Raw genomic sequence first — 26,748 nt, forward strand, 5'->3', positions numbered from 1 at the left:
CTTCTCAAAGACTTAAGTTTGGGACTACTTATTCCCCACCCCCCATTTTGTATTCCCAACTGTTTAGCCTTTGGGGCCCAATGGACCCAAGAATTTTCTCCTTCCCCCCAATCCTAGAGACCTTGAACTAGAGTCCCCCAGTACTACCTCCATTCAGGGTTCCAGTGGTTGGTATAGCAATGTGCCCGACAGTCTAAGAAATACCCTATGATGTATTTACTATTATTATCCCTATTTTACAGATAAACAGGCATAGAAAGGTTATTAGTAACTTGTCCTAACTCACAGCCGTTGAGTGTAGCAGTTTGGAATGCTGCCCACTGGCCTCTATAGACTGCCATACTGGTGCCCCAGTTTCTGGGTCTCCTGAGTACCCACCTAAGTCACTGAAATGCCCAGCCCTCACCCCTTCAGGGAGCCGAGATGACCATCCACTCTCCTGCCCCATCAAGATACCCAGCCACCCTATCGACCAGTTACCTTCCCTTGTAGGAACCTAGAATTTCAGTTCTCCAACTCAATTCTTCATCAGGACCCCAGACATCTGGCCCCTTATTCTAATTTTTCACTAGCACCCAAACCTTCCAAGAGACCCAGGTATAACTTAACAACAACAACAATAATAAATAGTTAACATTAAGTCCCTGGTGCCGCTCTTCTGTTTAAAACCCTCCAATGGCTTGTCACTGCACTTAGAATAAAATACAAACTCCTCCCCTAGTTCTTCAAGGGCCCTCTTTGATTTCTCTTCCTACCACTCCCTCCAACTCCCTCTCTTCCAGCCACACTGGCCCTTCTGTCCGCTCCCCGGACAACCTGAGCTTGTTCTCCGGAGTCTTGCACTTTTCCCTTCCTCCAGCACTGAAATGACTGTCCTGTCCTCAGGTCTCAGCTCAGAGGTCACCTCCTCACAGAGGTCTTGCCTGATCACCTTGTTTAAAGTAGGCTCCTCCCACGTGGTCATTATCACCTCCGCTCTATTTCCTGAAAAGCACTTAGCACTGGCTGCAATACATCAGTCTTCATTGATGGGTTTTCTCTTTAAAGTCTGCCCCTACAGGGAAGGTAAGCTTCATAACAGCAGGCATTGCCTCTGTTTTCTTTATTCTTACCTCCTGGTTCCTAACAGATGTTCAATAAATGTTTGATGAAGAAAGGAATGAACCTGAACGTGTAGGTGTGTTAGTGTACTGGTATTACCTTATTCATTTGTCTTTTTAAATGTTTCCTTATTCATTGTTGAGAGCAGAGCGCGAGATATAGAATCCAAAGCAGGCTCCAGGCTCCTGGCTGTCAGTGCAGAGCCTGACGAGGGGCTCGAACCCATGAACCGTGAGATCGTGACCTGAGCCACCCAGGCGCCCCTACCTTATTCATTTAGAATAAGTATCCAAATTATGACGACCAGTATCTTGTCAGTATTATCAGTATCATTGTACCCATATCACAGATGAGGAAAACGAGGCTCAGAGAGTTTAAATCATTGGTCAAGGACCCCCAGGCAGGAAATGGTGGCACCCGGATTAAATCCCACCGCCTGCCCCCTTCCAGAGTTTGACGTGTTCCCATTTTCCATCCCCTGACTCCCACTATCGGGCCAACTCTCCCAGCTCTCAACCAGACCTCCGCCTGGTCTGGTCTCCTCCGCCAGACCCCCATTCCTCAGAGTATCCAGTCCTAAGCCCCATCAAGGAAAGCAGACATCCGGGGCCGGGGCAAGACCCAGAGCAGAGGCCTGAGAACCGGGCCCTCCCACTCTTTGATTCTTGCCCCACCCTGGCCCTGCTCGGCTCCCTTGGCTCCAAATTCTCAGCTCAATCCTGGGAGGGAGCCCCAGAAGATGCCTGTCTGGGAGCAGTGGGTGGGGGCCCAGAGAATAAGGAACCCAAGTGCTTAGGCCCTCCCTCCGGCTGCAGACCTCAGCTGGGCTGGGCGCGGCGCGGGTGGGTATAAAAGGGTCAGTATATATTGAGAGGAGCGGAGAGAGAAACCAGGAGGGTGAGAAGAGAGCGAAAGAAGGAGGTGTAGGCAGTGAGGACTGGAGAGACAGGAGGCAGAAGGAGAGAGAAAAAGGGAGGAAAGGAGGGAGAGAGAAAGAGAGAGTTCCGGATTGAGGGGGAGAAGGGGGGAGAGAGCCCGAGGAGAGAGCGAGGGAGGGAGGAAGGCGGCGGGAGAGGCGAGAGGCGGGGGCCTCGAGAGGGTGGAAGGAGGGAGGAGAAGGGCGGGGCGCGGAGGCCCTAAGCAAAGGACGAGACTCCAACTCTGACTTTTTCTGCCGCTCGCGGTAAGTTTCCAGTCCGTTATTCGGACTGGGATTTCTTTCTTTATTTGGGAGTGCAGCAGTTTGGGAATAACCCCAGGCTGCGAGAGATGCCCCCACTCTCAGATCCCATGGAAATCCTTGTAATTTAAGAAGTGATCTCTTAGCACTTGGGGTGGAGATTCGGGAAGGGGTGGGGCCCTGCAAGGTTTGGGGGTTCTCAGCAGAGCCCTCCACTGGTAAACCTTCTTTAGCTTTTCCCCACGGCCGTCCACTCTCTCGTGAGGACGCTGAGCCCAGGGCTTTGCCTGAGTACACCCCAAGTCTGGGGGACCTCCAGGCACCCCGCCCCCCACCCCGTTCTAGACACTGAAGGGTCCTGGGAGGCTGGCTCCTTCTTTTCAAGCCTCCCCCCGCCCCAACCCCAGCCTCCTACCCCCAACCTGGATCTTGCCCATTTTCCCCAGAAGATGTTCAGCAGGCACCAGTCTGGCACCGCCAGTCTGGCAGCAGGGTGGGGTGGGGACCTCGTGGGCATAGCCAGGGGCTGGGGTTTCCCTGGTGCTTGGAGGCAGGGGTGGGGGGGAGGGATGAGTCACCGGGTGACTCACCGGTCCCCCACCCCCCCACACACCCCAGGAGAGGAGGGGGGTGAGTCAAGGATGCCTGTCTCTGGGGGAAGCCCCCAGCTTCTGATGAACCTGGGATGGCATGGACTTGAATTTTCATATCCCGGCCCATATGTGCCCAGGGTCAGGACTCTGAGGAGACACTGCTGGTCCAACTCACTCCTGGACCCGAGTCCACCCCTGGCCTGCTTCAACCCCTGGGGGATCCAGGAGTTCAGGCCCCCAGCCTCCTCCCCGCGCAGACTCAAAGGGTCCGGGTTCCCAGCCCCTCTTCTCCATCACGCCCTGGAGTCTGAACTCAGCCCCCTTCTCCACCAGGATCCGGGGGGGGCTCAGCCGCCCCTGTCCCAACCTCCTGAAACAGTCATCTCCTGACAACCCCCCATCAGCGGCTTCCTCGCAGCCATGTCCCTCCTCCTGCTGGTGGTCTCTGCCCTTCACATCCTCATTCTCATCCTGCTTTTCGTGGCCACTTTGGACAAGGTAAGCCTACTCCAGCAGCGGGCTATCTTCTCCCGAAGACGCCCGCCACGCCCCTCTTCTGAAGCCACTCCGGCCCCGCCCATTTTCCCTAGCGTCTCTCCTTCTGAGCCCTGCCTCGGATGCGTCTCCCATGCCCTTTTCTGCCCTGACTGTCCCCCCCCCCAACCCCTTCTCACTAAATCCATACTTTGCCCCCAGTTCAGCGCCCTCCAGCCCCTCACCCTTTCCCTAGCCCTCCCCACAATCTCCCTGACCCTGCACACTTGCCTTTCCTAACCCTGCCCTTGTCTCTTGGTCCATCCCAGTCCTGGTGGACCCTCCCGGGGAAGGAGTCCCTGAACCTCTGGTATGACTGCACATGGAACAATGACAACAAAACGTGGGCCTGCAGTAACGTCAGCGAGAATGGTGAGGGGCATCGGGGACCCGTCTGCCAGGGGAGGGGTAACCCCGGTCTCTTCCCAGAATCAAGAATTAGGAACCCTTCAGAGTTTGAGAGGGCAGGTCTGGGCCCCAATGCTCAGTTAGTGGGGCTGATTATGACCCACTTTTCTGGGTGGTAGGGGGCGATATGCTCATGTTCTAAGGAGGATCGGCTAAAGGCCCCCCTCCCTTTTGATTCAGAAAGAGTGGAGGCCACATGCTATAGGTTTAAGGAATGGGGAGAGAGCTCCCAAGATTCTGAGAAGGTAGAATTATGTTCTCGAAGTTCTAAGGAGAGGAGACTGGTGTTTGGAATGGATGGCTGGGACCAAATCATCTGAGTTCCAACAAAAGAGTGGGGCTGAATCCTTCCAAGTCCTGAACAAGGTGGCGGGGGTGGGGGGGGGAGGGTGTGCTGATGATGATGTATTTGAGCTATAAGGGAGTGGCACTGTACCCCTTTAGGTTTTTGGAAGTGAGAGATTAAATGCTTTTCCCCAGAGAGCAAAGCCAGAACTTCTGTTCTCACCGGTGCTCTCCGGTGTTGTCCTGGAGGTAGCCAACGCAACAGGGCAAGAAAAAAGAAATAAAAGGTGTAAAGATGGGAGAGGCAAAAGTTAAAAAAAAAAAAAAAAGAGGTCTCTATTCCCAGGGGACGTGTTCATGTAGAAAAGCCTAAAGACTCTTCAAAGCAGCTTTGAGAACTGATAAGGGGACTCAGCAAAGTTCCGGGAATCAAGGTCAATAGAAGTGGCCACCAAACTTGTATGGCCCGCAATGGGGCGGTGAGCGAGCGGACGGAGCCGGAACCCCGGAACCTTCTGTGACTTCCACCTCTCTCTCCTTACTGCAGGCTGGCTGAAGGCGGTCCAGGTCCTCATGGTGCTGTCCCTCATCCTCTGCTGTCTGTCCTTCATCCTGTTCATGTTCCAGCTCTACACCATGCGGCGAGGGGGGCTATTCTATGCCACTGGCCTCTGCCAGCTTTGCACCAGTGAGCACTGCCCCCTGGGGAAGGGGAGGGGAGGGGAGGGGAGGGGAAGGGAGGGGAGGAAGGGAAGGGGAGGGAGGGGCCACCTGAAGTGCCTCCGTGGGCTACCTCTCTGCCAGGGAATCAGTAGTTTTCACTGATTCCGTGGTTTGCAATCTGTGTCTCTGAGTATGTGGAAACTGACACTTAGAGCTTCAAGGAGCCAGAGCTGGGGAGGGTGGTGTGGGTAAATAATGTAGATCCCAGGGATGGGAGGGCAGAGGCAGTGGCTAAGTGATACTCCAGGAGAGAACTCTGAATCATAATGGTAGTGGTTTTATAACCCACCGTGTATCAGACACTTCAGAAGGGAGTTTATGTGCTTTTCGATTTTCTTGACTTCGGGTGCAAAGAGCTAAGTGATCATAGTCCTCGGCTTCGGGAATCGTACCTTCTTAGGTTCCTACAAAGCCCCTGCCGTCTTAAATCACTATTTGCGTGCTTCGCTCGTAGCAAGGCATAAAAAAACATTCCTTGAAGGGATGGATGGATGGATGGATGGATGGATGGATGGATGGATACTATCGTCCCATTTTATGGATGAGTAAGGGGCACCCAGCTAGACGAACTGAATTGCCCAAAGCCAATCTGCAGTAGCCTCGTTGCACGGCGCGGAGGCAGCGAACCACAACTCCCAGAAGGCAGCGGTGCTGCGCACGGGCCTTCCCGAGGCTTCTTTGCCCCATGGGTTGTTGGGAAATGCAGTCTTCTTGCGGGTACTGCGTGCCACCCGGTTCCCGTCTCCCCGCAGGCGTGGCCGTGTTTACGGGGGCGCTGATCTACGCCATTCACGCGGAGGAGATCCTGGCGGAGCGCCCGGCGGGGGGCAGCTTCGGTTACTGCTTCGCCCTGGCTTGGGTGGCCTTCCCCCTCGCCCTGGCCAGCGGCGTCATCTACATCCACCTGCGGAAGCGGGAGTGAGGGCCCCGCGTCGCCCTGCAGCCCCCTGCCCGCTCCCGGACCCTCGGTCTCACCCCGAAGCCCCGGCCCCGCCGCGTCCTCCAGAAAATAAAACCAATAAACCGTTTAACCGCCCGCTCTGTCTGCTTCCTTCCTTCCTGCCTCCTCCAGGAACCCAGGTCGCTCACTTCTGAGGTCTCCTAAACCGGGGACAGCCGCTCCAGCAGCAGCCTTCGGAATGCACAGCTCCGGGCCTCCCTTCTAAAGCAAGACACAGGGGCCCGGTGTCCCAGCCGCCTTTCCCCTTAACACAGACCGGGGGCCCTGGGCCCTCCCGTCCCAGGATTCCTCCTGAGTCTAGACTTCTAGGCACTTGTGGGGAAGAACCAAGACTGTGGGTTTCCTGTCCTCTTTCCTTGTACAAGGGTGTCTTTCTCTCAACCAGGCAGGATGTGCGTTGTTCTAGATTGTTGGTCTCGGCCCCCACCCCCCCACCGAAGACACTTTTCTATTTCCTTCTTGGAACTCAGTCTCCTTCTCTCATTAGGACAACCCCTCTTCTTTCCCCTCCCACATCCAATTCTGCCTCTAACCCATATGACACCTTAGTAAAAATGAGCTGCCACCCCCCCCCCACCTTCTCCAGGCTTACTCAGCCCATTAGGAGGCATGTGGGGGGTGGAGGGATGGCTGGATTTCACCTCCACCGGTGCCCTGGCTTGTGTGCCTTTGGCAGTGAACAACTTGCACAACGGCACATGGCTGTCCTATCTCCCTTGCTCATAAGACCCAGTCTTTTGGGGAGCCAGGTTTTCTCTCAGATCTTCTTCCGTTACCACAGGCAGTCTCCTTCACCAACTGCGAGCCCAGTCTCTCCCTAGGGTGACAGCTTTTTCTGCCTAGGACCCACCCAAATGCAGTTTTCCCCAAGACCCAGTCTCTTCCTTCAAGGATTCTGATGCTGTCCTTCTCTCCAACCCCTGCAGCTACCCCCACTCATCCGGATTCATTGCACACGATTTATTCCTTTGGGAGAGAGGACGAGGGCGAAATTGATAGACCAATAAATATTGCACAGGCCACTGGTGGAAGAAAGATCCAGACCGAGGTAGTTTCTGCCGAAAGGGTGAGGGGCCCGGGCAGGAAAGGCACCTGAGGTTGGTTGGGCCTGAGTTGGAAATGCGTCTTGGAGGGAGGGTAGTCGCTGCTTCCTCCTGACCCGCGGTTTTCTGCCCGACACAAGGCTCGCGACCCCTTCAGCCTGGACAAGCTGATGAGCAGCTGACCAGATAGCCTGCCTTTATCAGCAGCGTCAATTCATGGAAAGATCAGGTTTCCTTTTAGAAATGTTGACTGGTTTCTTCTACGCAGCGCCAACTGGCAGCCCAGGGCTGCTGGTGCCCGGCAGCTGTCGTTGGCAGTTTGCCAGAGAGCAGGGCTGAGCGGCTCCCGTGGGCTGTGGGCTGGGGCCCCGCCTCGGCGAGCAAGTTGGGCAGTTAGCCCGGAGCGGGCTAAAAAGACAATGATCGCTGGCCTCGGGAAGATACAGTCTAACTACTGTGCCCAGTGGTTCGTAGCACTGAGCAGCTCTGATTGGCTGACACTCCTCCTCGGCCGAACCCCGTTTGGCTGTTTACGGCGGGGGTGGGACTAAGCGATGGAACCGCCGCAGAAGCCAAAAAGCTTCGATTGGCTGCGCTGGGGCGGGGGCTTGCCTAGCAACCCTAGGCTGCCTCGATTGCCGGCTTTGTCTGAGAATACGGAGTAACGAAAGCGATTGCTTGTGGGTAAGTGGAAGTTGGGGAGGGGCAAAGCAGAAGTGGCTGTGATTGACAGCTCAGCGTGGAGGAGGCGGGCCTTAGTTCCTAACCAGGTGGCTGGGCGAGGCTGGGCAGTGGTTTCGCTCAGGGCTTGTCACCACTGGGTGCGGACCGGGGGGACTCGGAAATGACTGCAGGCAACGCGTCTAGTTTGGGGAAACCCGGGGGCGGGTACATCCCGATGCTGGGGGTCAGGGCTTGCAGGTGGGCCAGGGCCCGAGTTCCGTTGAAGGCCACGTCACAGCCCGACTGGGCCAGAAGCCAGTTCTCTACCTCGGACTGGAGCCACAGGGAGGTCTCTGCAGGGGGAGAAGCAGGTGTTGTGAGGAGGTGACTGGGGCCTGGAAGGACCCGGAAGGGACAGCAGGGAGGGCGCAGGACAAGGAATACAAGGGGTCCGGGTTTGGGAGCAGCCTAGAGGTCCGCTTGAGGCTAGGAAGGGTCCGACTCTGGGGCTCTCGTCTAGGGACAAGTCAGGGCCTCTTGTTCAGGGAAGGGTGGAGGTTCCTGTCAACCTGGGGCTCCCAGGGGGAGGGGGCAAGAGCCTCTTTTGGAAGGAGCGCTGGGCAAGGTGGGAGCAAAGGAGGGCATGCCACAACAGGAGACTGATGACCCGAGACCCTAATCCAGGAGGAGGTCAGGATAGGGAAGTCGGTCACCCCAGGGAGGGACCAGATCCATCACGATCGGAAGCTGGGTTCAGGGGTTCCCATCGGCATGCTGAGCGCCGAGGTCACCTGGGATGTTATAGGTCAGACTCGCCCGTAGGAACCGGGAGTACTGGGCCTGCGCGGTGAGGGGGGGGGGGGGTGGCGTCCTCAATGGGGTGGGGCCAGTTGGGAATGGGGGGGCGGAGTCTTGACCGTGTAGGGTATGAATGGAGTCCGTTTCAGGTGGGGCCACGTCAGTTCTGGGCCGCGATGGGATGCGGGCGGGGGCGGGGCCCCGGGGCCGAGTCCTACCTTCCGGCGCGCCGCGGGCCGTCCGGGGCAGCCGGGCCAGGAAGCTGTGCGCCAGCAGGGCCTCCTTGGCGTGCTCCTCCTGCGCGCGCAGGGCCAGGGCGCTGAGCAGCTCCGAGTTGTTCGAGGTGCTGCGGTAGTAGAGCATGTGCGCCAACTCCAGCGCCTGCGCGCTGCGCCGCTGTCCGAACATCTGCGGGCGGGACAGCGCCCCGCGGGCTCAGCGGCGCGACGGGGTGGGAGGGGGCAGGGCCGCCCGGGGCCCCACGCCCCCCACCCCGACACCCACCCCACCCCCAGCCACTCAACGCTGGCATGGTCCTTTCCGCGGGCTCCCGGGCCCTCCCCGGACCTCTTCGGGTTCAGGTCCCCGGGGCTACAGTGATTTTTTTTTTTTTAAATCCTTATCTTTTTAGGCACACACTAAAGTATTTCCAGAGGGCATGTCTAGGATTTGCTTCCGAATAACCCAGCGGTGGGAGGGCAGGGGGCGTGTAGGTGGACCCGGATTGACTGATAATTAGAGACTCGGGGATGCCCAGGAGCTCATCAAGTGCTTTTAATCCCACAGTTGTTTGAACTTTTTCCATAGTAAGAAGAAGGGTTTACATATGAAATTTGTCAAGAGAAGTGCTAACAGAAAACAAATACTCCAAACCTCCTTGAGGGAAAGAAGTCTGGGGCCTCCTTCTCCACACTTTGCCCCCTCCTCTCCCGGACCCCGATCCCCATGCTTGGTGTCCCCCAAGGAAGGAAATGAGAGCCCACCAGTGCCCTCTGGGGCTCACGCTTGAATCCTCCACTCAGATTCCTCCGTTCAGCCACAAAATGAGTTCAACACTGCTGGGTCTCATAGCCTGGCAGGCTGGGGCCAACTGTGAGCCCTTGGCCCAAACCTAAATCCTCCGGGAACACTATCAGTGAGCCCGGCTAGATGGCAGGAAAGGGTCAGAGAGTCAACAAGAGGTTTAAGAGGCTCTTGGCACAAAGCCGGGCCCACAACGGCCAGGGCGTTTCAACATCAGCTACTATGGAATATTCGTCCACACTCCAGGCTGGCTGCTGTCTTTTATTTTTTTATATTTTTATTAAAAAAAATTTTAAATTATGTTTATTTTGAGAGAGACAGAGTGTGAGTCGGGGGATGGGTAGAGAGAGAGGGAGACACAGAATCTGAAACAGGCTCCAGGCTCCGAGCTGTCAGCACAGAGCCCGACGCGGAGCGATGCGGGGCTCGAACCCACAAACCATGAGATCATGACGTAAGCTGAAGTTGGACGTTTAACTGACGGAGCCACCCAGGCGCCCCAGGCTGCCATCTTTTAAATGCACGGGCTGTCTGCCCATCTTGCGCGGAGAGCTAAGGTGAAATGCCTCTGAAGGCAGCCTAGCCGTGGAAATCGCTCAGATCACTGCCAGGGACCGATGACACGGTTGTGCGCGACCGTGCCCCCTCTTCTTACGAGCCCAGCCCGGCACGGGGTGCGTCCCTGCGTTGGAACGAATCGCCATCGCTTCGGTTGAAGGCGAGGTGTAGGAAGGGCGCGTGTTAGGGACGGTCTGGGATGAAATACACGTTGGGTTTTGTGTCTGTTTCGGCCACGCTCATGGAGCTGAATTCTCTTACGTTAAGTGAGCAGGTCACGCCACATTCCGTGGCACGCAGATGAGGCCGGGCCTCTCGCTGAGGACACACCGGCTGCCACCTGGGTGTTCCCTTCAACAACCAAGACGCCTTCCCTCAGCCCACCTCCTGGCCTGCCGGTTCCCCCTCTCTGCGCTGTCCCCTCCTCTCCCAGCCGCCTGGTGCATGGCCTCCTCCCGCCGGCCTCTGCCCCTTCCGGTATGTCTCTGCACAGCCCCAGAACTGACCCCGCTCCCCCCTTGCTCACAGCCCTGCCGTGGCTCCCCAGCGCCCTCAGAGAGCCCGAGCTCCTTGGCCAAGGCCCTGTGTGGCCCGGCCCCTGAAGGTTTCTCCCGCTGGCCTCCTGCTCCTCCTCTCTGAACGCAGCCCGTGCCGATGAGCCAATTTAACCCCTGAACGGTATCCCGAGCTGCCCTCTCTCTCGGGCCTCTGGGGCCTCAGAACAAGCCAAGTCACCCCTGGGCTGCTCTTAGAAAACACTCACTGCCTCAATCCTCAAGGCTCAGGCCTCGAGGACGCCGCGTCCCCCAGATGGGCAGCTGTGTCATCGGGCTCCTGCGGTGTCCACTGCGACCTCCGCATGTCTCCCTCCAGGGAGAGATCTCTGGGCTGCTTGCTTCTCAACAAGCCCGGCCCTGCTCTGTGCTGAGCTGAGGGGGCCCACGCTGAACCAGGGCCAGCTCCGGGGACCTCGGGGATGGGCTGGAGGGGACCGATGGGGAGGCTGGGAAGGCCTGGGCTGGGGCCAGGACAGAGGGAACGAGACGGGGCACAATATCGGGGCAGGAAGGACAGACTAGGGGGTAGGGCGAGGGCAGCTTCAGGGTCTAGCGGTGACAGGGGGCACAGGGCCCTCTGCAGACAGAGAACCAGGACGAGGAGCAGGTGTGTGGGGAGCCGCCGCTGGAGGGGAGGGCAAAGGGGGCCCGGAGCTGGCGGCCCCAGGCTGGGCGCGGAGCATCCGATCTGGGAGATGGAAGAAAGCTGTCGGCGGAAACGCCAGAAGTGGATGAGCTCTTCGAGGGGGGGAAAGAAAGAGGGACGTGCCTGTCGCGGCAGAATCACCTGAGACCGGCCCCTTAGACAGGGGCTCGGGATGAAGGGGGGTTGGGGAGGAAGGATCCTGAGCTCAGTGGGATGTGGGGCGTGTGGGAAGGGCTCGGGCGTGTCCAGGGGGCGGGTGGGGTGGGGGGCTGGAGACTGGGAGAGACGCCTGCACCAGAGACAGATATCTGGGAGCCACCGACACACAGGAGGGAACAAGTGTGCACGGGGAGGGGCGGCTGGAAGGAGGCTGGGAGGGCTCACGGTCAAGGGTTGGAGGCTCCGCCCAGAGCGTGGGAAACCATTTAACGGATGCGTCACATTGACTAGTGAACCGGGTTTGGAACTGGGCGCCTCAGAGGGGCGCCCGGGGGGCTTAGTCCGTTAAGCGTCGGACTCTTGATTTCGGCTCACGTTTTCGTGAGTTCGAGCCCCGCGTCCGGCTCTGTGCTGATGGCACGGAGCCTGCCTGGGATCCTGTCTCTCCTTCTCTGTCCCCCCTCTCCCCTACCGCTATGCTCGTTCTCTCTCTCTCAAAATAGATAAATAAACTTGAACAAATAAAATAAAATAAATAAATAGGGGCCTCTGAGGCGGGACGGATGGTCCCCCCGGGGCTGGGACTCTGGGTGCCCCCCCAGACCACTTGACACCCTTCCCAGCCTCCCTGCCCTTGGCCTCATAGCCCCACCCCTCCATGGAGGCTGCAGGCCCCCTCGGGGCCTGCAATTCTTCCATAGCAGCTGCTGCCCAGTGGCTAAACCCCAGGGTCCCTATTCTGGCATTCAAGGCCCTTGCCACTCTCTAGGGCCTCACTTCTCCACCCTGGACCCCGGACTCCGGCCCTGCGAGATCCCCCCCCCCCCCCCCCACGCTGTGCCTGCCCAGCCCCTTTCTCCACCGGGTTCACTCCTCCCCTTTCAAACGGGAGACTGACTGACGTCAGCCCAGGTCATGATCTCATGGTTCGTGAGTTCAAGCCCCACCCTGCGCTCACTGCTGTCAGCGAGGAGCCCGCTTTGGATCCTCTGTCCCCCTCTCTCTCTGCCCTGCACACTCTCTCTCTCTCTCTCTCTCTCTCAAAAATAAATAAACATTAAAAAAAAAAAAAGCTTCCTTTAGATCCTGCCTGACCCCTGGTCCTCAGCAGCTACCCCCACCCCCAGCCCTTCACCCTCTCAGCCAGCACAGCCTGGCTATTATCTGCGGGATTTATTATCATTGTCCTGAGAGCCTGCTGGGATGGCTGTAAACAGCTTGAAAACCAATGAACCAGTGAGTGAATGATCAAGCACAATGGAGTCCACACACCAGTCCACACTCCTGGGGCCGGTGCCAACCCTGGGGAGAACTGGTAAAAGGCAGCCCCTCTCCCCCGGCCGACTCAGCCTCAAGACAGCACACAGGGCACAAGTTAGGTTTCAGCCCCACCCCTCCCCCGCCGCCAGGCCCTCAGCTCTGAATCCTTGGATGGTGAACAACCTGTGCAACTGTACCAGGCGGCCCTGCATTCACATGTAGCAGAATCAGGAAGGGAGTGTGTTAAAAATATAGTTTCCCGGGCCCCAGGCCCAGTTTCCCGTTGAGTCCATTCGGGCTGGAGCTCAGGGAGGCTGCCCCGATAAAACAGCTCGCCTGGTGATAACGACGCCCCGGCCAGGATGAGGAAGGAAGGAAGGAAAGGAGGCGGGAGGGAAAGGAAGAATGACTGAGGGAAGGAGGGAAGGCATGAAGCAGATTAACGCCGGAAATAAACCAAAATAGAGGGTGGCCTGACCTTGGGGCCGAACGAACGCGCAGAGGCAGGGACCCAAGAAGTGTGGCGGGCAGTCCCCTTACCTTGGAGGCCCGCAGGCCCATGAAGGCGGCAAAGAGCAACAGCAGCAGGGAGGTGGCCATCTTGAGGTCCGAGAGCACCACCATGCCCACGTTGACAAAGAACACCACGCCCGAGACGAAAAGCGTGACGTTGAGCAGCGCACGCTGCAGGGTGGGCGTGCGCACCTTCAGCTCGGGCAGCAGCTGCTCCAGACCCTCCAGCGGCGTGTCCTTGAAGCTCTTCAGCACCAGGTGCCCCCGCTTCGTTCGGGCCGCTAGCACCACCCGCTTGAAGTACCTCCTGACGGACCGAGACACAAGGGGCGAGGTGGTCAGGACCGCCCCGGGGAGCCCCCTCCAGCCCCCCCCCCCCCGGGGGCGCCCTCTCTAGCCCTGCAGTAACGCGGTCATGTTCAAGGCTGCTACCCCAAGGTGGTGGGAGGAAAGTCAGACCTACGCCAAGGGTCCAACCACAGGGCGTCAGCGGAACAATGCAATCCCCGGTTATTGGACACAACCATGGCTTCTGGTTTCCTGGGCTTGGTAAATGAGAGCTGAATAGACTGTCTTTTCTTTAGTTCTGGTTTTTTGTTTGTGTTGTTTTATTTATTTATTTATTTTTTTTTTTTCAAATTCAAATTCTACTTGTAACTTAGAGTGCCTGCCAGGTGCCAGGGAGTGCTACGAAGCTCTGGAGAGACAATCGCCGCCTTGGTGGAGCTTATAATCCAGCGCGAGAGACAGACAATTAAACACACAGCCTGCAAAGTATAAATATCTCCTTGGAATAGATTCCTGGAAACGGAATTGTCGCTTTAGGGGCGTGAGGGCTTTTTGTCTTCGGCGGTGTTTTTTGTTTTGTTTTGTTTTGCTTTGCTTTTTTGGATTCGTGACCGTATCTGATAAACTGATTTCCAGAAGGATCGGGTAATTTACAGGCCCAAGGGCAGATCTGGCTCTCCTGACCCTACTCTGTATTTGAAGGGCCTCCGTTCAAAATATGAGGCTCATCGGAGTCCTGGTGGCGCCATTTCTTCAGAATGTGGCCTTCCTTTGCTTGAGGCTCCGCTTTCCTCATTTGGAAAATGGGGACAAGTGTCGCTCCCCTTTCTCTTCCCCTGGGAATGCTAGTTCTTATGTTCCCCCCGGGAAGGAAAGGCGGCATTTGGGTGATCTCCCCGCCCCCTTTCTCGACTTCCCACCCAGGGCCCAGACACCCAAATGCAGACACTGACCTGCAGTCCCCTCTCGACTCTAACCTTGCTCCCTCTCGCTGCAGCTGGGGAACAAGGGCCGCCTCACCTCTCTGCGGGGGGCGACCTGATGAAGCCACGTTTGGAGCCCACGCTGGACTTACGGGGGATCTGCCCGACTCGCTGGCCCAGGGCCCAGAACTGCATGTAGATATACTGATCCAAATTTACTGTCACCTGACAAGGGGGACAAAGGAAGCAGAGGCGAATGAGCATGGTCTGCGGTGAGAGCGCAGGTTACTGGAATTAGATGCCCCTTCTCCCAGTGATGTCCACCCTCCTCCCAGGCTTATCATCACCCGGCATTTAGGCAGGGTGGCCCTGTATGGTTGCTCGTGTTGTGTACTGCGCAAGGGCATACTATCTGAGATGGCACCACTTACCTCACAGTCATTTTTACTGCCATATTTCTGAGAATCTAAGGTGCCACCGATTGTAAGATATGACAATGTGACGTTGTGCAAGCTTAAGGTACACGACATTTTACTTTGATGCATTTATATATTGTAATATGATTGTCGATTGGATCCTCCATCACCTTATGAAGCAATTGAAAGAGAAAATGTGTTGCCAATTAACACTAGGCCACACCGCCACTTAGAAGCTATTTTCCAATTTCAGGGACAATAGAATGTGACTTCAGTAAAAAGTATGTCTTAAAAACATCGTTAAAATGGGGGAGTTTGGAAGATTATAGTACTTTTACTATCTTTTTTTTTTTTTTACTTTAATGATTAATGAGCATTTCGTATTACTTATTATTACAGTTTTCTGGCAGATGGCGAGAAAGCCTCTAGTCCTAAGAAGGTCCGTTTCTTACGTTTCCTTTTTCCAACAGATGGCAGTGGACCGACTGGGAAAGAGGTGCCCTAGTCTAATTCACCGAGAACGCTGCACGGGCTCACGCCCTGCGTTCAGGACAACTCCCAGCAGCCTCTGCCTCCCAAAGGCTCATCCCTGCCCCCAGGCCTTCCGGTGTTTCGGTCCTCCTCTGGAAGACAGGCACCTGGACCTCATCCTGAGGGTGGTGGACCACCAGAGCGTAGGCCAGAGCGTCCTCAGACAGCGGGGAGAAATTGGCCTGGGCCAGCAGGGGCTCCAGAGCCTGGAGCACCTCCTGTTCGTTGGACAGACGCTGTGGGTCCGTAAGCGAAGGCTGGTCGAGGGTCTCCCTGTCGGGGTTGATGGGGTCATACAAGGCCTGAGGAGAGAGTCAGAGAGAAGAGAGACGGGCTAGGGCGCGGCATGAGGGATTGCTCCCGGCCCCATCCCTCAGATGACGGGGGACCCCAGGGCTTGTGCCGGGCCCTCTTCCCTTTCCTCTCTCTGAGCGCACCCTAAATAGCCTCGTTATTCCCGTGCCTTTAAACACCGCTCTGTGCGTCTCTATGTATCTGTGCGCGACTCGCGTCTCCAGCCCGGACCCGTCCTCCAGGTTCTGGACCTAATATCCAGTTCCGGGGCCTGAGCGTCTGTCCTGTCCCTCCTCCCCCAGTAACAGACGGGAAGGTGGACGCAGGGATGCACAGAGAGAATACGTTTCCCGGTTTCCTCTCCAAAACCTATCCCCCCCCCCCCTCCAGTCAGCCTTGGCCTCTACCCTGAGCGTCAGACTCTCATATTCAAAGATCTCTGACATCTCCCGTTGGAAACGCCACCTTACATCTAACACGGCCCAAGGAGAATGCTTCGTTCCTTCCTCTCCCTCCCCCCAGCCTTCTCCCTTCAGGAAAGGGCACTGCCTGATTCATTCGGATGCTCTGATCAGACACCTCGGAGGCATCCCTGATTCCTTCTTGTGGTCGCCCCCTGGTCCAGACCTTTTGCAAGTTCACTGGCTAGACCTCCGAGGAGTCCTAAATCCATCGTTCCCCTCCCCCCACCCCCATCTCCAGTAACCCCTTCTCGTCCCGGCTACCTGTCCTCTCCCCCAAACAACTGCATTGGGCTCCTTCTCTCGCCACTCTTTTAAATTTTTTAACGTTTTGGGGCGCCTGGGTGGCGCAGTCGGTTAAGCGTCCGACTTCAACCAGGTCACGATCTCGCGGTCCGGGAGTTCGAGCCCCGTGTCGGGCTCTGGGCTGATGGCTCGGAGCCTGGAGCCTGTTTCCGATTCTGTGTCTCCCTCTCTCTCTGCCCCTCCCCCGTTCATGCTCTGTCTCTCTCTGTCCCAAAAATAAATAAACGTTGAAAAAAAAATTAAAAAAAAAATAAAATAAAATAAAATTTTTTAACGTTTTTATTTATTTTGAGAGACAGAGCGAGAGTGGGGGAGGAACAGAGAGAGAGGGAGACACGGGAGCCGAAGCAGTGGCTCCAGGCTCTGAACCGTCAGCACAGAGCCCGACGCGGGGCTCGAACCCACAAACCATGAGACCATGACCTGAGCCGAAGTCAGACGCTCAACCGACTGAGCCACCCAGGCGCCCCTTCTCTCGCCTCTCCTACACCATGCTCCACGAAACTGTCGCACCAAGAGCTTATTTATTATTTAGACTATAAACAGATCCCACACCCTCTCCCCGCGGTGGCTTCCCCCCTGCCCTTGGAATAAACACCAGAGTCGTTCCACCGCCTCCAAGGCCCCTCGCAAACTGGCCTCCCCCCTGCCCACCTCATCTTATGCACCCATCCCTCCCTACCCACCTTGCAAAAACTTGTGGACTGAATGGATGGACGGATGGACGGATGGACGGATGAACAAATGAATGAGTGAGTGAGCGAACTGCTGGGTGCCTAGCCTATTTGCCGGTTTCAGGAAGACACGTGACTCACGCCAGACTATGCGGCACAGGGGACTCACTCGTCCATTAAACGAGTCCAACTCTCCGTGTCTCCCAGGAGAGGTAGCCTTAAGGAACCACTTGTCCGGGCCAAGTGCAGGGTTGAATGAGTGGAAGGGAAGAGGGTCTACCAGCGGCCGGAACGGCCTGGGCAGAGGTCCGGAGGTGGGAAGGCCCACGACCTTGGAAACGACGGAGCAGGAAACAACCTGGCAGCCGAGCCTGGCAAACCCCCTTTGGAATGAACTCCCAGGGCTGGGGCGGGCGCCAGGGGGGCGGGACTGCAGCCGGAAGTCCCTCCTGTTCTCAGACTCAGAAAATGACCTTGAGAAATTTCACTTCCGGGACAGAGCTGGGGTTTGACAGGGAGGGAAGCTCAGAGCTGGAGGAGAGAGAGAGAAATCGGTATTCGGCAAGCATCCGCCGCGCGCTAGATTCTCCGCTGGGCACTTGACATCCACGCAGGGCTTCCGGCCAGAAACCTGGAGGCCGCAGGTGACCCCCGGCTCCTCCCCTCCCCCACACCTTGAACCCTGCTGATTCTCCCTCCGAAACAGGCCCCCTTTGCCCACCGGCCCCACCCCGTCCACACCACCAACTCCTCTTCCTACCTGGATGAGTCCAGCGGCCTTCTCAGTGGCCTCCCCAAAGCCCCTCGCCCCACCCTCAACCACCTGTCCTGTCTACACGGCAGCCAAGATTCCATCGCACCACGAGAACAACAGTAATAAATGATAACGCGCGGTTATATAGCGCTTGCTGTGTGTCGGGCACTGTTTGAAGCAGGTTGTGCACGCCTTATGCACATAAGGTGACGATGGCCCCTGTGGTTATCCTCGTTTAGAGATGTGGGAAATGAGGCACAGAGAGGTTAAGAACTGGCCTGAGGACACACAGCCAGGAAGTGGCATATCAGGAATTACACATGTAATCATGTCAATCTCCTGCAAAACTCATTCCGAGGCTCCCACTGCCCTCAGGAAGTAGGACCGTGCTCTGGACCGTGTCCTTCCCGCAAGGCCTCCCAGGACCTAACACCACGGTCCCCCTTGGTGGCTCACAATGGTTTTAGTTCCTCCAGGCACAGGGATGTTGCACATGCTGTTAAGAGACTCTCCCTGCCCCCCACTCCCCTCCTCCTTCCCTTTCCGCGACTGAAGTCCCACTCTTCTATCGTATTCCAGCTCCCTTCTCGCCCTCAAAAAGCCCCCCTCCGTTCCTTAGGCTGAGCAGAGCCGCCTTGCGTGGTTGGGCAGATTGTACACTGCACAAATGTGCCAGTCCTACATAAGCACCGTTGTAGATGCTGTCGACCCATACATTATCGGAACAGTCGCCCTTTCAGATGGAAATAAGGGTCTAGAGCAGCACGTTCCAAAAGAACTGCCTCCAAGGATAGAAACATCTAGATTCTGCACCATCCAATACCTCACCACTGGTCACCGGTGGCTCCGGAACACTTGAAACATGGCAAACACAACTGAAATTTCGGACGCAATTTCTAAATTTATTTCATTTCGGCGCCCTCACATTTAAACAGCCACATGGGGCTAGCAGCTGCCAATGTCGCGTGCACAGCACCAGGCGACGGAAAGGGGTGCGTTTTCTGATACGCACACAGACTTCAGTTCAGAAACCAAGGTCAAGCTTCATTACGCGCTGGCACGAACTGCACCCTGGGAGTTCACTGTGTGCTGTATCTGTTCGTCGGGGGGAGGGTGTCTGACTCACAACTGTCCCTGCCACCCAAGTTCAGCTGTCTGAGGGCAGGGTACGGGCCCGAGTCTGCTGCTCAGGTGGGTCCTGAGCGCCGGACTTACATGCCAAGAGCCTACTCGACGCGTGGCCACAGACGTCCGACGGGCGTCTCGACACCTCCACGCGGGCATCCGACGGGCATCCTCTCAAAGGCACTACGTCCCAAACTGGGGTCCTGAGACCCCTCCCCAGATCTGCTCCTCCCGCCACACTACCCACCTTAGAAGCGTCCAAGCCCATCCTTCCAGGTGCCCACCTTGAACCCCATCGGCAAATCCCTGATGGACCCCATTCAAAACGGATCCAGAATCCAACCACTTCTTCCCACCACCCCTCCTCCTCCACGCGCCAAGTCTGAGCCCCCCCTTGCCCTTGCCCTGCTCCCATCCTCCAGCCCCAACCCAGTCTGTTCCCCGGGAAGCCGCCGGAGGGCGCCCGTCGTAATAGAAGGCAGCTCACATCCCGCTGCTTAGAGCCCTCTGGTGGCTTCCACATCACTTAGAGTCCAAGCAAAGTCCTCACTGTGTCCCACAAGGCTCTGGGCCCTCATCTCCAGCCCTCTCCCCTGTGCTCACTCAGTTCTAGCCCCACCAGCCTCCTTGCTATCCCTCCTATACACCATGCACAGCCCTGCCGCAGGGCCTTTGCACTTACTGTTCCCACAGATCTCCTCATGGCTCTCCCTCTTGCCTCCTTCTGGTCTCTGCTCAAATGTCGCCGCTTCAGTGAGGCCTCCCTGACTACTCTCCCTAAAACTGCAAAACATTCCTGTTTGCTAATTCTTCTTACTTAGGGTTACCAGATTTAGCCAAAAAAAAAAAAAAAAAAAAATTCAATACGTATACCAGGTGAGATTTGATTTCCAGATCAACAACTAATAATTATTCGGCCTCAGTATGTCCGTGCAATATTTGAGGACTGCGTTACATAGGACATGATTATACTAAAAAAAAAAAAAATTATTCCCAGCTTATCTGAAATTCAAATTTAACGAGGTGGAGAGGGTTGAATGGTGTCCCCTCAGAACCTCAGAATCTGACTTCATTTGGAAATAGGGTCTTTGCAGGTCTAAAGCAGTAAGAATCCCAGGGTGAGACCATCCTGGATTCGGGTGGGCCCTATATCCAGTGACGGTGGCCTTTATAGGAGGACAGAGAAGGGCACGCAGGGCCACAGAGAAGAAGGTGATGTGAAGACGGAGACAGAGATTGGACTGTCGTGGCTACGAGCCAAGGAAGGCTGACAATGGCAGTCACTGTCTTCCAGGACCGGGCACGGGTGGTTCCCCCCTCAGAGCTCCGCGAGAAACCCACCCCGCCCACACTTTGATTTGGACTTCTGGCCTCCCGAGCTCCGAGAGAACAAATTTCTGTGGTTTCGGCCACCCGCTTTACGGTGATTGTGATGGCACGCAGTTGGAACAAATAACCGGTGCCCTGTGCTTGATCTGTCAACTTCCTCCTCAGTACTTGGCGCCTCTTCACACATTTCACTTCCTTACCGTCTCCTTTTTTTTTTTTTTAACTCTTTTAAGTGAACTCTACCCCGATATGGGGCTCGAACTCACGCCCCCAAGATCAAGAGTCGAATATGCTCCACCGACCGGGCCAGCCAGGCGCCCCTGCGTCTTCGCCGTCTTGAAGATCTGGGTCCTTCCCTAGACGGTGATCCCATGAGGCAGAGACGCCCATCGGTCAGGCTCACCACTACGTCCTGGGGCCTGGAACCATTTTGGAGGACGCAGTAGGTGCTCAAGAAATATCTGCTGTTCACTCACGGATGAATGAATGAGGGAAAGGAGGCGCAGACAGAGGTCACCTGCCAAGGTCACCCACACAGGTAGTGAAACAATGAAGCTAGCTGTTCTTTTCCTGCCCAGGCCGCTTCCTCGGGGACTCGGTCACCAGCAAAGGGTCACCCATGGTCCCACCTGTCTCTATAGCTCTTCCCCTTCTCCTCTAGCATCGCAGCTTAGAATCTCCTACCTCAGTGGAAATATGCATCTCTGCTGTATACGTTTTCTATGTTTCCATATGTTTTTTAAATTCTTAAAAATGTTTAAGTTTATTTATTTATTTTTGAGAGACACACAGAGAGAGAGAGATGAGACGAAAGAGCACAAGCATGAACGGGGATGGGAAAGAGAGAGGGAGAGAGAGAAGAGACTCCCAAGCAGGCCCCACCCTGTCAGCACGGAGCCCAATGAGGGGCTTGAACCCACAGACTGTGAGATCATGACCCAAGCAGAGATCAAAAGCCGGACGCTAGCTGACTGAGCCGCCCACCACCCCATGTGTTCCTGTACATTTAAATGTTCACATAATAAAATGCTTTTGGGGGCACCTGGGTGGCTCAGTCGGTGAGTGCCCGACTTGGGCTCAGGGCATGACCTCACAGTTCGTGAGTTCAAGCCCCGCATCGGGCTCTCTGCTGTCAGCGCAGAGCCCGCTTCGGATCCTCTGTCCCCTCCTCGCTGCCCCTCCCCTGCTTGCACTCTCTCAAAAAATAAATAAAAAACATTTTTTAAAATCATAAAATGAATGAATGAATGAATAAAGAAAATGATCTTTTTCAACAACGTTTTTGAAAAACCCTGCCTCCTGGGGTCCCCGGGCTAGGGCTCAGAGGCAGCTGGACATGGGGCAAATCGTAGCTCAGCCAGGCCCTCTCAGTGCCTCGGTTTCCGCCTCTGCAAACGGGGCTCCGGGCGGCTCCCCCTCGATTCCACAGGAAGGAGCCGACGAGCGCGACCCAGAGTGAGCTCAGCAATAAGGGGCCGATGTCACTGCTACTCAAAGCAGAGAGGGGCCGTGTCCGAGGGCAGCGGCAGGGGAGCAGGCTGGGGTGTCCAAACCCGCATCTTCCGAAGGACCGGCCGTCGACTGGGCTCTTGGGATAATTCTAGGCCCTTGGAAATGTTTGCCGATAGGAGGGTCTTGCTCGGACGCACTCGAACGGGTGGCTCAGTTGGGTACTCGTCGGACTCTCGATTTTGGCTCATGATCTCGGGGTGCGTGAGATCGAGCCTCACGTCGAGCTCTGCGCTGAAAGCGCGGGCCCTGCTTAGGATTCTTTCTCTTCCCCTCTCCCTGCCCAGTAGCTAGTCTATGCTAACAATGTGGTTCATGGCGGGGCCTCGGGCCATGAAGTAGCAGTTTGACCTCTGGAGGGGCTGGTGACTGAGTAGCTCAGGTCAGCTACGGAGGCGCTGACAGACCCCCTCCCCCCACCCCCTGCCCCGTAAAATCCTGGACACCAGTTGGGGCACCTGGCTGCCTCAGTGGGGGGCATGTGACTCTTGATCTCCGGTTTGTGAGTTGGAGCCTCCCGTTAGGGGTAGAGATTCCTCGAAAATAAGATCTTTAGGGGACGCCTGGGTGGCCCAGTCAGTTAAACATCCGACCCTTGATTTCAGCTCAGGTCATGATCTCATGGTTGTGAGATCGAGCCCCGAATCTCTGCAAAGCTGTGCATTGACAGTGTGGAGCCCACTTGGGATTCTCTCTCTCTCTCTCTCTCTCTCTCTCTCTCTCTCTCTGTCTGCCTCTCCACTGCCCCCACCCCCCACCCCGGCCCCATCGCCTTTTTCCTTTCGCTCATCTTGTTTTGTTCGCCACCCTCCTTTCGTTGCAATAAACCACGACTGTGAGCACAAGGGCTTTTCTGAGCTCTGGGAGTCCCTCACAGAAGATCCCCGAAGCTGATCACTGTCTCCAGGACCCCCCACGCAGCCGGCATCCCGGGACGGGGAAGGAAGGGGACCCGGAGCATGTGGCTTCCTGACCTCCCTCCCTCCAGGGGTTCCGCTTCTCTCTCCGGCTGGCTCTTTGGCCGCCCCCCTCCCGGGGTCTAGTTCCCCATACTGATCTCAAGGCTGGGCGGATCCCAGGCTAAGCTAACCCCCTTGGTGGGCTTGTCCAGCACCATCTAAGTGCTCCCAGGGATGCTTCCCCGCCCAGCCCCCTCCCCCGACCCCCAGAGCCCACATCCGGGTCCATCGCTCTACGAGGCTGGCTTAAAAGCATCTAAGATTCCCGAGTGCGAGACCGAGCTCCCGTCTTCCCCACAGACCTGCCTCCCGCCCCCGCCCCGTCTTCCGCGGCTCGGTAAATGGGTAAATGGCAGCTCCGTTCTTTCAGAGGAATTGGAGGCACCCCCTGACTTTCTCCTTCCCCCCCATCGCCCGCCCGCACAGCCCAACGCCAGTGCCTTCCAACCATTACCAGCGTCCAGACCTCTTTTCCCCGCGTCCACCACTATTACTCTTGCTGGGGTGGCCATTATCCCTCAGCTGGACAAACATAATAGACTCTGAATAGATCTCCCTGCCTCTGACAGGCTGTTCCAGAAGGCGCCCGCTAACACCTGAATCAGCGCATGTCCCTCCTCTGCTCAGTAGCCCTCCCAGCTAACGTAGAAGTCAAGGCGAAGTCCCCCCCACTACCCACAAGGCCAGGCACAGTTTGCCCCCGATGCCTCTCTGCCTTCATCTACGGCACAGTAGCCCCCTCGGGTTCTTCCAACACCCGTACCCCAGGGCCTTTGCACTTGCTTCCCCCCCCCCCGCGCTTGGAATGTGCCCCCCCCACCCCCCCCCCCGCCCGGGCCACCAGACACCCATCGGGCTCTCTCCCTGTCTTCACTCGGGTCTGCATTCAACCATCACTGCTCAGAGCATAGCCAGGTTGTGTACCAGATGAATGGGTTAGGGCACAGGCACCCCAAGGCCAAGGCGGGCGGGGCCACGTCCTCACCTGCAGTCGGGCCAGGATGTGGTGGTAGTGGAACAAGGTGCAGAAGTCCACGTGCGCCGCAAACAACTCCAAGGCTGCCTTGTCCGCGGGGCTGGAGTGGAATTCCTGTAACCCCAGGAAACAAAACTCCTCTGTAGGCCTCCTTCCCCTTCCTCACGGGGAGGATTTCTTTCTCTGGCAGCTGTGGGCTTTCTAAAATTTTGTTTTGGGGGCGCCTAGGTGGCTCAGGGCTCAAGCGTCAGACTTTGGCTCAGGTCATGATCTCCTGGTTCAGGTCCTGATCTCCCGGTTCGTGGGTTCGAGCCCCGGGTCGGGCTCTGTGCTGACAGCTCGGAGCCCGGAGCCTGTTTCGGATTCTGTGTCTCCCTCTCTCTGCCCCTCCCCTGTTCATGCTCTGTCTCTCCCTGTCTCAAAAATAAATAAAACGTTAAAAAAAAAAAAGAAGAAGAAGAAGCCGAGACTCCGAGCCAGGCCTGTCTGACTCCAGAACACACATATTTAACTCCTTCTTTGTGCTTCCTACCTCCGTGACCTAGGTGAACGCCTTTACCTTTCTAGGCCGGTTCCCTTATCAGCAACTGAGGATCACACCCACTTTGTCGGAGATCGATGGTGACAATCTAATGCCATCGTGTGTCCACATACATGCGTGTGTGTCTACGTATGTCTGATTTACGTGTGTGCTTGTGGGTCGAGTCTGGCACAGGCCTTAGTACAGACAGGTGTTCAATCAATAATTTTAAAATGAATGAATGATAACCCTCAATCATGACAAGTAGGATGATGACAGTGGGGCAGGAGCTTAGCTCTGGAGCCGGACCAGGACTCTCAGTGGAGCAGATGCCTAATGCCTCACCATAGACCACAGTCCCTGCCCTGCTCTGGTCAGGCCACTTCGGTGCAAACCTGGGCCACAACGACACAGCCTTGAGCCAGTCACTTTCCTTCCCCTGCTTCAGTTACCTCATTTGTACAATGGGGATGACGGAAGTGTCTCTCTTACTGGGTTGTTCTGATGATCCAACAATGCACGGAAAATGCTTAGCGCAGTGCCAAACAGTAAGAGCTCAAACAGTGTGATAATAATTATGATTAAAGCTTCATAAGTATGGTGATTATTATTAGCTAGCAGTAAGAGTACTGATGAGGATGATTATCATACCCATTTTGCAGAGGTAAAAACCATGCCCCAGAGAAGGCTTGTTCAAGCAAGACCCCAGAACAAGCCGGAGTTGGAATCTCAAACTACATCCTCGGCTCACAGAGCGCCCCCCCCCACCCCGACCCCCGCCGCATTCCAACGCCACGCCCACCTGGGAGCACAACGGGAACGGGAACTACAACTCCCAGGAGGCGCCAGGAGAGCCCTCTGCGGCACGTAGGGCTGTGCCGCCGCGATGCCTGCCGGGAGTCGTAGTCCCCGGGCTCTTGGACCCGGGACGGGCGGTACCTGTATCAGGAGGCGGAGCAGTTGCTCCTTGGAGAACGGGATGAACCGCTCGCGGTACTGCTGGGCCCAGTCGCGGGGCTCCGTGGGGTTCCACATCTTGCGGTACTCCCCCATCTTGGCCGCTAGCGACGACAGGGCCCGGGGAGGCCCGAGAAGCGTGGGCAACAGGGACCATACTCGGACCCTGGATCCCCAGACCCCCCGGGTCACCAGCAGCATAGCCAGACCCTTTCCTTGGAGCCTAAACAAGGGAAATGGGCAGGGGTCAAAGGTCATCTACAGGAAAAGCGCCCTCTCCACCTCCAGGGACCGTCCATACCCAGGCAGGGCACAGAGCCCATCTGCCAGTCTTGTAGCCCGTCTTGCCTGTGCCCTCCCACACTGCTCATTTGGTCTGCGCCCCAGGCAGGAGTCGGAGCTTTTGAGTCCTGGGCGTTTTTCGGGCCCAGAGACCCTTTAGTTGTATAACGGATTTCTGCGGGGTCTAAGCAACAGGTGGATCTTAGGAGCATAGGAGAGGCTCGGAAAGGCTACATAGGGGATGCAGGCGGCCCTCCCCCGGCCATGCAGTCCGCCGTCTCCCTCACCTTAGCCAACGCTCGACTGTCATTGAGCCTCCTGCGCATGCGTACGAAGGTGTCCTGGGTCCCCAAGGTTCGGCTTCAGCCTGCAGTAAGACGCATGCGCAAAGCCTGGGTCACGGCGCGCTGTCCATCTTCCCTCCGCTGCCCTGTCTCAACCGCGCGTGCGCCATCTGCCAGCCTTTCTTCTCTCGCCTTGTTTGAGCGCGGCGCACGCGCTGCGGAAGTCTCTCCGTGTCCGCGCGCTTCAAAGAGGGGGCGGAGCGGGCGCGAGACTCCCGGGAGGACTGGGTCGGGGCAGGGCTCCCGCGCGCCGCCAGCCAACGGCGGCGGCCCAACGTCCGCGGAGGCCACGCCCCCGCTCGTGTCCGCTCCCGAGTAGGCGGGGAAAGGGCGGGGGCGGGACTTGGCCGCAGCCAATCAGCTGTGGAGGAGCGAAAAGGCGGGAAAAAGCGGAACCAAAAGAAGGCGGAGGTGGCGCCGCAGACCGGGAGCGAAGGGTGGGCGGAAGGAAGCGCCCGCCTCCAGGTGACGCAGACCGGGCCTCCGAGTAGGGGTGACCCTTTGTCAGGCAGCATCACCCCCAAGGCCCACCACCCCCATTCCAGATCCTTAAAGGGAAGACTCCAGTTCTAAAAAGGTAGCTGGTGCCTGGGGCGCGTGGCCTCCTAATTCTGACGGGACAGCTCAGTTCGCAGCCCATGTTCCCCACACCTGTGAGGTCCAGACCCCCCCCCCCCAACTTGAGGAAAAAGCACTTTCGGGAAAATGGAGTTGATTCGGAGGGGAGGCCCTCATCCTACGAAAATAACCCCAAGCCACGAGGACAGCCTGAAATCCACCCTGAGATGCCTGGGTCCTCCATTATGGGCGCTGTCACCCCAAAACGTAGCAGGGATTCCTGTGGTTCAGACCTCCCCCCGGGGGCGCCGATCTACAGCCTGGCACCCCCTGGTCCCTGGAAAGTCCCACTCGCGTCTCCTTAGAGAACACAGTCCTTAGAATGAGCCCTTTGGCTTCTGGGTCAGGGAGGTGACCTGGGTATCCCAGCCCTCTCCCCACGCCTCCTCCCTGCGCTGGGATCCCCTCGCCCTGCACCTCCACCTCGGGGACCCCAGGCACCCCCCTCACCCTACAGCCTCCTAGGATTGCATTCCT

At 56.9% G+C, this 26,748-nt stretch overlaps 2 protein-coding genes across 4 annotated transcripts; one reads left to right on the forward strand and one right to left on the reverse strand.

Moving 5' to 3' along the window:
• Positions 1-1,004: 1,004 nt before the first annotated feature.
• On the forward strand, positions 1,005-5,860 carry EMP3 (epithelial membrane protein 3). 3 transcript variants are annotated; one of them, XM_030298417.1, is made up of 5 exons: positions 1,005-1,065; positions 3,208-3,372; positions 3,678-3,780; positions 4,649-4,789; positions 5,577-5,860. In XM_030298417.1, the coding sequence occupies exons 2-5, from the start codon at positions 3,295-3,297 to the stop codon at positions 5,744-5,746; spliced, it is 492 nt and encodes a 163-aa protein (XP_030154277.1). In that variant the 5' UTR covers positions 1,005-1,065; positions 3,208-3,294; the 3' UTR covers positions 5,747-5,860. The 3 variants fall into 3 exon arrangements, with proteins under 3 accessions (XP_030154277.1, XP_030154275.1, XP_030154276.1); XM_030298415.1 differs by lacking the exon at positions 1,005-1,065 and adding an exon at positions 2,178-2,284; XM_030298416.1 differs by lacking the exon at positions 1,005-1,065 and adding an exon at positions 2,183-2,284 and having other exon boundaries at positions 3,012-3,372.
• An 870-nt stretch (positions 5,861-6,730) lies between these two features.
• On the reverse strand, positions 6,731-25,862 carry TMEM143 (transmembrane protein 143). Its single transcript, XM_030298414.1, has 8 exons — positions 25,597-25,862; positions 25,010-25,250; positions 23,560-23,664; positions 15,271-15,465; positions 14,314-14,441; positions 13,033-13,312; positions 8,508-8,697; positions 6,731-7,844 (listed from the first exon to the last, which is right to left on the reverse strand). The coding sequence occupies exons 1-8, from the start codon at positions 25,617-25,619 to the stop codon at positions 7,630-7,632; spliced, it is 1,377 nt and encodes a 458-aa protein (XP_030154274.1). The 5' UTR covers positions 25,620-25,862; the 3' UTR covers positions 6,731-7,629.
• Positions 25,863-26,748: the final 886 nt, after the last annotated feature.

This window comes from Lynx canadensis, chromosome E2 (assembly GCF_007474595.2).
Source record: "Lynx canadensis isolate LIC74 chromosome E2, mLynCan4.pri.v2, whole genome shotgun sequence".
NCBI classification, from domain to species: Eukaryota; Metazoa; Chordata; class Mammalia; order Carnivora; family Felidae; genus Lynx; species Lynx canadensis.

Bases quoted from the DNA above. Each gene is read 5' to 3' on its own strand.
- EMP3 (XM_030298417.1), top strand. From the start codon at position 3,295: ATGTCCCTCCTCCTGCTGGTGGTCTCTGCCCTTCACATCCTCATTCTC. The intron at 3,373-3,677 runs GTAAGCCTACTC...GGTCCATCCCAG, and splicing joins TCGTGGCCACTTTGGACAAG to TCCTGGTGGACCCTCCCGGG. The intron at 3,781-4,648 runs GTGAGGGGCATC...TCCTTACTGCAG, and splicing joins CAGTAACGTCAGCGAGAATG to GCTGGCTGAAGGCGGTCCAG.
- TMEM143 (XM_030298414.1), bottom strand. From the start codon at position 25,619: ATGACAGTCGAGCGTTGGCTAAG. The intron at 25,251-25,596 runs GTGAGGGAGACG...TCCCTTGTTTAG, and splicing joins ACAGTCGAGCGTTGGCTAAG to GCTCCAAGGAAAGGGTCTGG. The intron at 8,698-13,032 runs GTAAGGGGACTG...TCCCGCCCGCAG, and splicing joins TGGGCCTGCGGGCCTCCAAG to ATGTTCGGACAGCGGCGCAG.